Genomic DNA, 14,714 nt, shown 5'->3' with positions numbered 1-14,714 from the left:
AACACGATGGTTGTGGGTTCGATTTTCACTAGAGAAATGAATTATTTTAATTTCCTTCCATTAGTCTCCTCTTATCCCCAAAAGGGCCAAAAAGTTAAGTTTTATAAACTCTTAACCTTCACCGCTGAATCTAATAAAGAAACTTACAGCAATCACTAATTCATATACTTGTAATTAAAAAAAGGTGTATTAGATTTTAAGTTGTCTGCACCAGGTTTGAATCCTGCTGGGCGCAGGCTTTTTGGATACTGTCCAAACGCTCTAAAAAATGAAGTTATATAAGGTACTTACGTACACTACTATACATACAGTTAAAGTCGTACACCTACTTATGTTTATAAATCCTACTTCTGTTGACAGTTCATACGCTATGTATTACATTACAAGCAAAATAAATAAAGACAAGGTTTCGCTCACAAGAGTCGCTTTAACCTGTATCGCCTTCGTAGCGTAGCTCTGGCTCCCTCTCTAGCTCTAGCTCTAGCTCTAGCTCTAGCTCTAGGTCTCGCTCTACCTGACCTCATTTCAGTGCACGTGGGTAACAAATTTGCGCCGGTTACACACTTTAATTGATTGCATAACTTTATTTCCAAGCGCACCGCTCGATGTTTGCGAGCTTTGATTTGCTGTTTGCTTTATATGTACCTATAACAGCTTAACACGTAAATTGGAAGTACTTATTTGAACTTGAGATAGCTGGGTGAAGCTGGGTGAAGCTATAGAAAAAATGTTGAGTTAATATATATTTCTTTAAAAAAATCTATGATTTATGTAAGCAATAAGGAGTTTAACTTATCCACCTATTTTATCTTTCTTTTACATGATACTTATATATAAGCGGACCACTTCGCAACGACATAGCTCGCCCACTTCCTTTGTTTCCTGTCACCGTGAGTAACACTTACGGTACTTTTTGGTGTATAAATATAAACAAAATAGTTTCAGTCCAAAATTTCCGTTTGCCGATGTATGATATTGTTTACTACTTTTTTAGTTCTTGCCCGAGTTACAAAGTTTCTGAAGTAACTATTAGGAGATTGCCTTTGGAAATATAGTGTGGCCGAGGTCGTCATACATTTGTTAGAAGTGGGAAAGGAAAATTTAGTGCATCGTTGTCTATTTTCTATCCTTTGGAGACCACGATGTTACAACGCGCAAGGCAGGGGCACCTAAAATTATCGTAATTATTATATAGTACATATTTTTATAATAAAACACACATTTATTTTCTACAATAACAGTAGGTAAAAATACTTTTATAACTGCTAGCACTATAAATGGAAAATGGACAGCCTAATGACGTCATATGTCTATGTGCTACGAATTCATTAATTAAACAGATTTGACTTCAAATACGGTGGCAATGAGAGCAAATAAGCGTGTATTTTGCTTTATCTTCACTTATCTCTTGCATTACTAAGACTGCCAGAGCACAGGGGCTCAAGTGTGCGACTGTAAGCGTGACTATTGCGAGTTCGATAGGTATCGATTAGGCACTCGGGGCAGTGATATATTTAACGTTTTCATTTCCTAGCTCTGATAAACAGACAGAGACAAAGCGTGGCGTTGAGCTCCATCACTACACACACAATGCCTCAAGAATTCGTAGACAAGTGGGGAATGGAAGTGTCATAATAGCTAACGGAGTGTCTTAACGCTGGATTCCTAGATTCTCTCTGCCTACCCAGCCATGTGCAGTACAGGAGCGTGAATCTGAAAAATATCTCTTTCATTATGGAGTTGTTTATGAATTTAATCCCCACTCGGGGGAATGAATTATTTTCATTTCCTCGCTCTGATAAAAAAGACAAAGTAACCGCTAAAGTGTTCCGCTGCTCATACTATTTTTAGATAATTCAGCAGCGAGTGGGGGACCAGCTCCAACAGCCTACTTTTTTATATGCTGATACAATGTGAAGTAAAAAAATCTTGCATTATATCCACTTTTAGGCTGTCTACGACTTTTTGATTTATAAATTTAGGATTTTATTCTATTGTATACTGAAAAGTAAAAGTAAAAAGTACTAATAGTACTTACACGAGTAAAAACTCCTTTATTGAGAAAACTTTACCCTTTTAATGTGTTATTCCATGCTTAAAGTAATTTTTTTATATAAAACTTATAAAAATATGAACGAAGCGAAACTTGCACCTTTTAGACGGCTTGAAACATAAGTTTTCGAAAAATATTTACCTTATATTTAGCATATTTCCACAAGTTATTTTCGCTAAAATGGGTGAAAATCTGAGAATCGTATTTATTACTTGCCCTACCTGCAACGCAGCAGTTGTAAACTTAAGAAAAACAAAATAATAATAAATAACCACAATACATAACAAATGAAAAGTATTTAAAGTTACAGTTTAAAGAACAAAAAGTATTTTACACTTTAAAAGTGCAAAAACTAAAGAGCATTTAGAAAGATGGAGTGCTACTGCTAGTTTTATAAATGATCTTCCCAAACGTGGCAGCAGCCCGGCAGCAGCCCGACAGCAGGTCGAGAGCTGACAGGGTGTAGACATAAGATACTTGTACGTTAGAACACTTTTACCTCTTGTACGTTGTTTGTGCTTTTTATGGTCACCCTGTATTTTGCATATAGTAGGATGAGCTAAAATGAAAATAGTTCCTAGCTCTGTAGAGTCCATTTGCGAGATGTTGCGTGTTGTTTTGTGGACTTATGTCTTATTACAAGAGCAAAGAAATGAAAATAATTAGTTATTTGTATTGAATTTAGTTAGATATGATACCCTCAACTTTTATATTTTAATGATGGCATACATAATAGTGTTGTCACTCAATTCTTTCAGCTTTAACAAAACCAACCAGAATAAAATCTGAAACTATATTTAAAGAGACGCAGAGACACAGTCGAAGAATGTTGAACTTTAAACGTGACAGTTGTGGGTGTGTTCCCCACTCGGCAGAATAATTATGTTTAAATTATTGTTATTTCCTTGCTTTAGTAGAGTACAACAAAGGATGACGTTGATTTCTGTCACTCCATAATCAATGTGTTAAAACTGACACTAAGTTAATTTTGGTGCTACATAGGAAAAAAATATGATACTAAAAAATATTCCCCGATTAGAAGAATATCTTCTCAGCTGTCTTCACTTTACTTTTGAAAACTTTTATGTATCTTTGTTATATTATTCATGAAAAGATGAAAGGAATGGACAACTTGAATAGAAAGCTTAATAACTTTGACACTAAGCTTTTTCTTTATTTAAAAAATAAAATAAAACAATATTTGTTGTAGTTTTCAAACAATTTCGTTAAAAGAATATATTTCAAAAAGCGGGGAACGGAAGTGTCTTAATAAGGTTCTAGGTTCCCAGGTTCCCTCTGCCCACTCCGCTATGTGCAGCATACAGCACGAATCTAAAGAAAAAAACCATAACATGGAAATAACATAAAAAAGCGTAGGAAATTAAAAATGTAGACATATTCAATGAAGCCGTACTAATTGCAGCTCGGATTACTGTTTAATGAGAGCAAACAAACCCCCTGCCCCCGCGCTCCGTCACGCTCCGTCACGCTACGGTCTTGTACTCCGCATCAAATCAGATCAATTTTAATGGGAGAGAGATTCATATGACATATACTTAGATTTGTTTACATTGTTTTTGCAGTGCATGAATACCTGGCGGTATATCAATAACAAACTCTTGAAAAATTGAGTGCAAAGTGCGAAATGGAGTGTCTTAACACTATGCTCCTGCTGTCTTATTTGCTTTGTGGGGAAAAGACGTGAATTATTATTATTTTAGATATTAATTTTATATAAGGTTTTAGATTGAATTCCTAAATGAAACTAAATCATATAACAGTCAGAAAGATAACTTTGTAATACATAAACATTAATTAATGCAAGTTAAATTTGTCGATATCACAATATTTGCTCGATGTTTCGTTAATAATAGCGGCGGCTGAGGCAACTGAGGCAACTCTTCAAAGTAAAATGTATAAACAAAAGCAGCCGTTTCCCATCACGCCCCAGTAAAACTGATGTTTGACTTAGAGACAAGAGCGCCTTGTTGATACTCTTTTGATCAAACTTTAATATTCATTATAATTTTACAAATTGTTTTTATTATTGTAATTGAAACTTTGAGAAGAAAATTTGTTTTTTTTTCTAATTTATAGTAAACAAGTGGTGATTAATACCCTGCTATGTCTACTAAATCTACTGGTTCCTTTTTTTTCTTAAAAGTTACGGAACCCTACAAATGGTAAATAATAAAAAGGGAACTATACCATTTAAATATAATAATTTCTTTGAGGCAATCATTGCGCAGGCTTCGTTTCACTGCAAAAACACGGTGGTTGTGGGTTCGATAAATGACTCGTGTGAATGTTTATATTTAAATTATTTCAATTTTACCCTCTCTGGTTAGACAAGGCGCGGAGTTAAATTCGGACGAAAACTATAGAACGGAGTATCAGGACACTACTTTTCTTTGTCTGTTCACGCTGCATCCTGCACGTTATAGGGTAGGCTGAGGGAACCTGGGAACCTAGTATTATGACACTTCCGTTCCCCATTATCTGCTGAATTATGGAGGCATCATATGAGTAATCAAACTCAACGCCGCGCTTTACATCGTAACAGAGCGTGGAAAATAAAATATTAAATATTTCATTCCTCCGAGTGAAAGAGCAAGTAAAGCAAATTAAAAATAGAAATTAGAGGTCAATTTTAAATAAGCCTAAATCACGAATCTCAACGAGATGCATTTCATCAAGTGAAGATAAAAAATATTGGAATCGACGAGGCGCTGCTCTGAAGGCGCTTTGTTTACTATAGGCCGTTATAGAGTAATTCGAGCTAGTCATTAATACGGCTTCATCAGCTTCTTTTTAATCTTACTTCGTTCATGCTTCGAGAGTACTTTAATTAAAACATATTTGTTTTTCATATAGTTTTAATTACCTGTAAGCTGTGTAAATAAGATGTACAATATTTATGCCTACTTTAAAATAATGAATCAATATTGAATGCACTCTTTGGCTGTTACATTAATTCGAAATAGTTCCAACACAGTTAGGTCATTGTGTAGGTCCTATGTGTCCTGTTTCTGAGCGAGTAAATTAAATTATTCATTGACATCAACACATTTGACTGTCAGTCAAGTCTGTTTATTAAATATATAATCATGTAGTTCAAGCGGGCGAAGCCGCGGGCGGGCGGTTGATGTAATAAACTGATGCACAAATAGAGAAACATCCATATAGAACTTAAAATACTCCTTTTTACATCAACACGAATTAAATACATTGAATAGTTAGCAAGAAAGTGAAAGAATGAAAGTACGAAAAAATGCTTCCATTCACCTAAATATTCATGATTCTCAAAAACATTTCCTCGTTTTGGGTAAAAAGAAAAATATATATCCTCAATAATACTGCTCCGCGCTGAAAGTTGTTCAAAGTTTAATAAATAAAAAGTACCGTTGAGATGTACGTATTGGGAGGTAACGTCTAGTATAGTTTGAGGGTATTCTTTAAATTAATTGCTCCTCTCTGTCTTCATATAAGTGTTCGGTGTTGCCAAGTTTCGGTTAAGTTAGGTATATTAATGTTTTTGTTTTGATGTAGCTACTCATGTGAAGATGATATGTGCAGTATCGGGCTTTATGAGGATATTTTACTTATAAAACATACCGTATACGGCTGAACGTGAGGATTGTGGGACTGACCACTTGGTTCAGTTAGTGCGGCGTTGTGTTTCATCACTCAACACATATAATATTATTTTATTCTAATATTGTCACAATTAATACATAGAATATTATCTTACTTAATGCCAAAACATAATTGTATGTAAGTACATAATAAAAAAAATCAACTATGTTATGAAAATATATTTTGAATACTTTTTTCATGAATATAAGTGGCCACCTACAACAATATGTGTGAGTTTTCATGAACTATAAAATATAAATTTTTTGTTCGTTCCGTCGTCCATTTTTATCCGTTTCCGCAAAAAAATCGAGGAATCCTCTCTTAATATTTGCTTACTCTACGACGCTACACAGTTCCGGCTGCACGTTGTCTGTCAGTTAGTTAGTAAGGTCAGACAACTTTTTATGTTCACATAAATATGAATATGAGAACATGATCCAATTCATCATCTTTTGTGTTGTTAATACTAAGTTTGCTCTGCCTACTTTTTATATTCTAAATATAGCTAAAGCTAAAAAAAAACTGAGTACAAAGTGTAATATTCCCAATAAATATAGGTGAAATATTCCCCGAGCTCTACACCACCCCGACTTTGGAAGACGTCGACAGCACAGAAGAAATAGAACCGGAAGTAGATGAATGCGAACCTTCCCCCTCCGCGCGTCCCGCCCTCGCCGCGCTACCGGACGCGCAAACACCGCCCAAAGAGGACTCGCTAACCACGCTCGACAACCAATATTACAGGTATTCTTTTGAGGAAATACTTTAATATGTTTATAATGAAAGTGCTATTCAGACATTGACGATGAGAAAAATATTAACATTTAGTATTCGTATTTAGGTTTAGGTTCCAAGGTTTATATTTTAATTCAAAAATTTATGATTTTTTTTGTCAAACAACGATTAGAAATGAACACAGTAGTATTTCGAGCTTCACTCAGAAATATATCCCAAGGTATGAATGACGGGGCGTTTTCATTCCATTCTGTAAATGAGAGAGATAATAAAAAACGTAGAATCTTGTCACTAAAATATCTCACCCACGTTACAAATAACACAGCAACACAGTGAAAGTAAAAAAAGCTCACAAATTGCTTGTATTTGTTCTAAACCTCGTATTACTTAACAAGCCCACCCGCAACTGATAACGTTCCTCTAAACAAGATTGATAAGCGCATCTCGTGGAGAGCAATCTCGTTAATGTGTTTACCTGCTTACGGCGTTCCCTACAATTTTTGTGTCTGTCTCAAAAAGCTCCTTAATGTGGCTCCATTTTTCTGAAGCTTTTCAGACTCTGGGTACGACTGATAATGATTATGGATGACCGAACTTCGGCCAAATTAACTGAACTCGAGCGATGGTGTAATATTTCATAGAAATTCTCAGTTTTAATATGTATAACTCTGTTCAGTAAAAAGCTCCAACTGGACTTCAGTAAAAGCTATTCAGCTGATATATCTTTTGATGATTTAGGAATAATGGACGTGAAATATTGTTACCGATTATATTATGAACGGTGTTCTTTTTCTGTAGTGTTTTCGAATTTTTTATATATATATTATTTTGTAAAAAAACCTTTTAAGAAATTTTTTTTTACAAACAGGTGGCATTTTCTGTGTGTGCTTTACTTTTTAATTTATTTTTATTGAAAGTACTTCCAGTACAAATATTTCAATGTAGTAGAATTCAGAACTGTGCTGTGATTGCACGTGTAAATGGTTATAGTTGCATCATCAACATATTTTCGCGTCTCCTTTATTAGTGAACGAAGTATATTTATTATTATGATAACAATACAAATTGTTGTGTAATGAATTGTGTGAATAACACCAATTTTGTTAAAAAATATTTTATATGATTTGTATTAAGAAAATAAGAAGTTATAGCGTTGTGAATAACAAGTTTCAAATACTTTCACAGTTACACAGTAGCGCTGGCGGTAACGGTGGGTGCGGGTTGCTTTTTGCTCGCACTAAATCTCATAGTATTCGCTGGGATATATTTACAAAGGGGGAAAAGACGAACACACAGACGACCGAGGAGAGACGGTATGAAAAACAATTTAATATTTTGTAGTCCTTCAATTTATTCAAATATTTATAAAAAAATACATGTAAAGTGTCACGGCTAAATGCGTCGGCTAATTTCTAGTTCAAATCCTGAATAAGAAAAATCAGCTTCATGCTGTAACCCGTACACTGCAGCGTAGGCAGAGGGAACCTAGTGCTAAGACAATTTGTTCTCCACTTTTCGCCGAATTCTGGAGGCATTGCGTACTCAACAGCGACTAACACTAGATGCGATAGGTTATAGGTTCGATTTCCACACGAGGAAATGAAATATTTAATATCTTCATTTCTTCGCCCTGGTAATAAGGCAAAGCGCGACGTAGAGTTCCACCATTCAATAAGTAGTGCCTCCAGAATTCAGCAAAATGTAAGATACGGAAGTGTCTTAATGGGAACGGAGTATCTTAACAATAGGTTCCCAGGTTCCCTCTGCCTACCGCGCTATATGCGGAATATAGCGTGAAGCTAGAAGCAAATAATTTTAGCACATTTTGTATCAAAAGTAATATTTACACAAAATGATTAATGCGATAATAAACTTCGTCTCGCGAACAAAGTACAATTTGAGTCTCATATTAGTCTACTTGGCGTCTCAACGCTTAGTAATCCCGTACTCCAAATTTGTCTTAAAACAGGCAAAGACGAAAATTTATCAAATACCTGCATATGTACGTAGTAGGTGTGGTGTTGTGGAGATAAAGTAATATTGCACGTCATATTTCAAAGGTGAGTTGGGTAACTTAAGAATATGAGTGCAGCGAACAGAAACTTGAGTCTAGTTGAGTACAGTTACTTAGTTGTGATACTCGAGGATGTGATTAAACTTCTTCGTTATTTCTTCTTTTTTATATATAAAATCAGCTTCACGCACAGCAGGATAGGCAGAGGGAACCGGTGAATTCTGGAGGCATTGCCGGGCTTTATCTCGACGATATACATATACTTTATATACACTACAGAAACGCGGGACCCTTTTAATTATTTCAAAAATATTAGCTTTATTTTGTTTTTATTTTCTACTTAGACTTAGAACTCGACATAATTACGTCTATGTATCTAATTTGTAAGAGAGTCCTGGTATTTTGATTACCTCATTTCTATGAGTGTTGTCTCACTAGGGAGTGGGCATAGAGCTTGCGGGGCCTCAACCCCCAGTGCTTTGGCCTCGACCCCGTCGACCCCTCCCGGCGCTGTGACCCCCGTGGCCCCGTGCGGCGTGACGGCGCCCCTCGCGCCCTACGCGCCCCACGCTTCCGTCGGCAAAAGCTCACTCAAGGTACATTATTGCTCTTTACAATTTAAGTTAACCTTATTGTGTTTTATTAATACTGTTAATTGTTACTTCATTACTTTATTTTAAATTCTACTGTAATACATTAATTAAGAGATTTATATTCAAATTTGATTCCGGTGATCGTGGGTTCGATTTCAACTCGTACAAAAAAAATCCTATATTAGTTATTTACAATTTTCAGCTCTGACCAGACTAATATCAATAAACCATAGTATTAGCTTTTGATATTTAATATGTAATAAATCGGAATTAGACTGATTGTAGAGAACGAAGTGTCTTAACACTATTTCCTATCTCTCTAGCTTACTGTATGCGGAAGATGCGATCATCAATTTAAAAAATATTTTATAATTACTTTTTTTTATCTGTCTGCCTTGCTAGTTGCGGGATAAGGCATGTAGTTAAAAAAATGCCTTTTGTATATTTTTTTCTTATCTGTTAAACGAAACATTGCAACAAATATGAAAAGGATATTTCGCAAAAACCAGTATACATAGGTATATATATTAAGTATAAGATTTCTCAAATCGGAATGATTGATGGAGGGCATGAAGCGTGGTGATGATGTAGCAATACTGTATATATCAACATACGTACGAGTATGTATACTCCTCATAGCAACTTGTATAGCGAGTACATTATGAGGAAATCAGTATGTTTTCATAATAATCCGCTATAATGATCATTTTTCCAAGTGAAAAATCATTGCAAGCGCTATGATGAATAACTTTTTGTATATGAGTAAACAGTTTTCCGAGCCCTTTCTTATCTTTTTTAATTTGAATGATTAATTTCATTTTTTTTTTTTATTATTGTTAAAATATGTTTCATCTTACCGCTGTATCTCGCTTATTAAAGGGGAACACTCCGTTCTCTACTTTCGGTCTTATTTTCGAGATGTTACGTGATGAGTGGAGGAGCTCAACGACGCGCTTTGTCTTGTTACCAGAGCGAGGAAATTAATATAGCCCATTCACTCTCTATATATTTTAACCATATACAGACGGTAAACTACTAAAGAATACGTCATATTTTTTTACATATTCTGTACATAGCATTTATGTAGTTCACAATTTTTTTTATTTTTTGACATTTTACTAACATATCTCCCTTCCACAGCGCAGCAGCGAGGCAGAACTAAAAGAGAGACCGAGCTCTGCGCCGCCCAAAAAGCGCGTTCAGATCCAAGAAATCTCTGTATAGATGATTTTTAGACCATTTAAATTAGAAACTAACTAAATCTATGAAAATAAGTGGGGAAAAATGAATAAAAGAAGAAATTGTGAATGTGAGTGATGTAATCCATTAATATGTACGAGGATATGAAACTGACTACAATAGTTTCTTCTGTGTTTGTTGGGCTGACGCCTACGAAAGACTAACTAGTGTCTAATCTAAATAAAATATTTAAGTTTTTTTATATATACTTAAATAATATTATATATATATACATTATGTATACAACGACCAAGTTACGGTTGTAATATAAGTTATAATTTTCAAATTGTTACCATTTATCTTTCTTAATTGCAGTGATTCGTACTTCCGTTTCCGGATTTGTAGCTTTTGAATTTTGGTTGTGAACATTTAGAAGAAAGTTTTTGATTTTATATTTACTTTATTCACCCCTCGACAGTGAAAGAACCTTCAATACTTTCCTTACGTAGCGTAAATATTTATTAACAACAACTATATATCTGTATTTAAAATTATACAAGAAGATATTTTAAATAATATTGAATTTATTAAACTTAAAAAAAGTTCGTCTCATAGGAAATTATATAAATTGTTATTCCTTTATATTTTATTTGAATTCGTTACTTATAATGTTAGTTGATGTCTGAATGTTAGGGGTTTTTAAGGTAGTTAGTTGGTCTTTAGACGATATTGTCATATGGCTTAGAGTGAAAGCGATCTTCATTTAGTACTGCTTTTTTGTTCTTAAATTAAGTCTAATGTTATATTATTTACTCTATTTTTACTTATTATTAATCATTTTACTAAATTATTATAATAATTCTTAGTTGTTGAACTAACCCACTTCACCAGAAGAAAATCAACCCATATATCACACATTTCAAGAGAGTGAAAAATTAAGTAAAAAGTTGTAAAAAAGAAGTTTAATTTCAACAAAAACCTAGATCATACAAAAGAAATCTGATAATGGCTTACAAATTTCCAAAACAAATCATATTTTAACTTTATTTTCAACCCGGTAGGCCTTTAATATATTTTATTCTTATTTTCTGTAATTTACGCCTGACAAATTATTTTAAATTAACATTGACTTCTGGGTGACTTTCTACACCACTCAGAATAGTAACACGGAACGGACTCCGTAACCACAGAGGAAGTAGTTTCCTTGAAGGATTAGCCGTTCCAAACACCTGAAAGCCAACAGAGCCTCCAGAGCTCCCTGACGCCCCATCCCGTCCCCAGAATCAAAAAGGCAAGCTCCCTCCCTCACGAAAACAGGAAGAACAGCGCGACAGCTAAGACAGCCAAGAAAAAGGCATGCCTCACAAAAGCCAAAATCCATCTACGCAACTCGCGTAACCTTAGGACTGCCGTAAAAACCGAGGTTGCAAGTGCGTTCATAACAACGTGTTCAGCACAAAATGATTCGAGTTGATCTGGAAAAATATATATAAATATTACAATAATTAAAATTTAAAATAGTAAAACAAATAAAATTGTTATAAAATATAAAAAGTCAACAAAAACTCTACTTACCTTATTCAATCAGGTGCTCGCCGTAGTCTTGCATCGTGTCGCCGCGCCAGGGAGCCAGGACAGCACTGAGCGTTGTCGGTCCGCGGGACATGTGGCAGATACAAATGTCCGAACTCAAAATAAACGTTTGGATCTCTCATTTATTATGCACGAAGTCTTCGCGAACAGTTGAAGCCTCGAAAGGCTACAGTTACATCTCTACGGCCGGATGACACTTGTTACAGACAGCTTCTTGAAGAAACAAGATATAATACTTATGTTGGACATAGAGAGAGCCTTTGACGGCACAGATTGCCCAATGTTGAAAACCATGCTGGTTGATAAAAGTTGGCTCGATAATATAAGCAGTTTATTTTGTAGTCGTTCAAACTCCAAAAAATCTACTGTTTTGTTAAGTCTTTAATCTCATTATAAATTAATCGTTAATTTTGTGGTGTTTCCGTTCCGTTTAATTTCATAGTTTATTTGATGGATGGGTGCATGGGAAACGGAGTGTTATGGCCCTCTGGCTACCCTGCTATATGTAGAATAAAGCGTAGAGCTACGAGTAAAAGTAAAGTGAATTATGTAATATTAGAGAAATATAACCTCACTTTCACTCTGAGCCGATCCATGTTCTACATACATAATATATTTACCTCATACTACGTGTATTTAGATCACTTGTATAAAGTCACCTCTATACTTAGTTAATGTGCATAGGTTTTTCAATGACATTTTAATGTAAAATTTACGGATATTTGTAGATTTTGAGAAATTTTCAGATTTTCATCATATTTTACGTTTTTTGACCAATGTGTTTGACAAACGCTTTGTTGTGACTCTACTATTTTACAAAATATTATAGTATGATGTTGTATGGACTTCATGGTGCGAATAAAAAATGAATGATTATATGCGATTTTTATGGGTTCGATTATATATCGATATGGATCCCATTTATGGGCATTGTTTCTAGAAACACTCTTAAAGTATTTAAAAAAGGAGAACGGCGAGAGTTAATAAACTCTTTAGCTTGTTGTCTAATTGATGTTGGTAACAAATTTTTAAGAATTTTTATGTTTTAGTTTCAGCTTTTTAAGTTCACTGAGTATTTTATAATAATTATATAAATATCAAATAACCTTTTGTAAATAAACTGTTCTACCACAAACAATATTGTATATAGCGTCGATATCTGTGACTATAACATTTCTCGTGGGCGACCGTGGGTTTTAATAAAAACCATTTTTCCTGATATATAATCTTTTATTATTGCTTTCATCCTTTACCCTTTTGAATTGATAGTCATTTTGCAGGCTGACATGAAAGGAATCGATTTTAATTTATAATAATAACAGTTGTGGACTCGATTCAAATTCGGGGAATTATTTTACTAGCGGAATGGAGGATCTTAGCTCCAGGATCTCTCTGCTTACCTTGCTATATGCTTGCTATATTTGATCCCCATTAGGGGAAATAATTATATTTAAATTACTTTCACTTTCCTAATTCTGGTACGATATGGGATATATCCCAGCGTTGAGTCGCCACTCAGTACCTAATGTTTCGAAATCAAGTGGAAAATGGACAATAAAGTTGCTTAATACTACTTCCTCTACCTACCCTGCTACCTGCTATATACGAGAGACACTTCAACTAAACATCATGAAAACATCATTTAATCGCTACATTACTACAACATTAAATAAAACAATGTCCACAACACAACTTGTACCTGTCCTGTACTTTTATGTATTAAGTAGGAAGTTCAAAACTCCCATTGTATATTTCAGAATAAGGCCAAGCTGTAACAAAGGCTATTCTTTCGCTATCGCCCTATCAAGTCCTATCAAGGAGGGAAACTTTTAATGCGCCAACTTCCGGTAACTACTCAGCGAACCAACAAAATTACACTGATCTTTATTGTTCCATATTTTTTAGGAATTCCCCTCTTTTATCTATTGTTCTTTTATTAAATTTATACTATCTGTTATCTTTTATTAAATTTATTTAACATTAAATATCTTTTTTCTTGGTTCGATTCTTATTTTTTTAGCTTGACGCCGCACATACCAGGATAGACAGAGGAAATCTGGGAACCTAGTGTTAAGATACTCCGTTCCTGGGAACCAAGTGCAAAAAAATTATGCCCCTGCGCCACTACTGGCCATAAATCATTAGTGGATTAAAAACAAGACTAGATCACCGCCAGTCTACAGCTCTGATGAGGTCAGGAACGTTCATTTCTAAGCAAAGTTGGATGGATCGAGCTTTATGACCCGCCGAGTCTTACTGAAAGGACCATTCTTGGTATTGAACATGATGTTGTTAAGGGACTTACCTACCTTCTCAAGAATGGTATCTTGATACACTTGTGCCGATGTTTTAATACCTCCTTCATAAAAATACGGCTCAGTTATTCCTTCATAGTTAACACCCCACCACACCATCACTGAAGTCGGATAATGCTGTACTCTGTTGACTAATTGGGAAGCCGTTTTGTCCGTTAAAATATTCCTCAATTGTAAAATTTTGCCATGTTCAGTAGTCATCTTTTAAAATACGCGACATGCTACTAGGTGCTATCTTCATCTTCCAAAATAAAATGTTTTGTTTCCGGAAAGGATTTCTTTGAATTTCTTTCCCTTACTTCTTTCACCGCCTTTTTCATATGAACACTACGTGGACGGTCATCATTTCCTGTCACAAGCAGAGGAGGTTTCGTTGTTCCTCTCGATATCCCGGCACACAAACATTTAACTAATACCAAGAGTGTGGAGGATTTTAAAATTGTGTTTGGCTCCATATCTATTTTGTTACTCTACTCCATTTTAATATCATGAAATATACAATATTTTGGCGCAAAAATAAGAAAACACAAAGAAAATTAAGAAAACGAAAATATTTTTTTCATAAAATTTTAAAAACTTCATAGCATATAAAAACA

The 14,714-nt window shown here is 34.6% G+C and overlaps 1 protein-coding gene across 3 annotated transcripts in view; it reads left to right on the top strand.

Annotated features, from left to right (window-relative positions):
- LOC146541823 (neuroligin-4, X-linked-like) overlaps positions 1-13,029 on the top strand; it is a 107,648-nt gene extending 94,619 nt beyond the window's left edge. For 2 of the 3 annotated variants that reach the window (XM_085194311.1, XM_085194315.1), the window contains exons 12-15: positions 6,247-6,433; positions 7,610-7,737; positions 8,877-9,034; positions 10,177-13,029. In XM_085194311.1, the coding sequence (XP_085050437.1) occupies positions 6,247-6,433; positions 7,610-7,737; positions 8,877-9,034; positions 10,177-10,266 (563 nt within the window). In that variant the 3' untranslated portion in view covers positions 10,267-13,029. Of the gene's footprint in view, positions 1-6,246; positions 6,434-7,609; positions 7,738-8,876; positions 9,035-10,171 lie in introns of all 3 variants that reach the window. The other variant, XM_085194322.1, reaches the window with a different exon arrangement.
- The last annotated feature ends 1,685 nt before the right edge of the window (positions 13,030-14,714 follow it).

The sequence above is a fragment of the Heliconius melpomene genome, chromosome 1 (assembly GCF_056956725.1).
Source record: "Heliconius melpomene rosina isolate 202511_hmr_F chromosome 1, ASM5695672v1, whole genome shotgun sequence".
Lineage (NCBI taxonomy): Eukaryota > Metazoa > Arthropoda > Insecta > Lepidoptera > Nymphalidae > Heliconius > Heliconius melpomene.
Note: the sequence above shows the minus strand (reverse complement) of the source record. Positions and strands in the feature narration are given on the sequence as shown.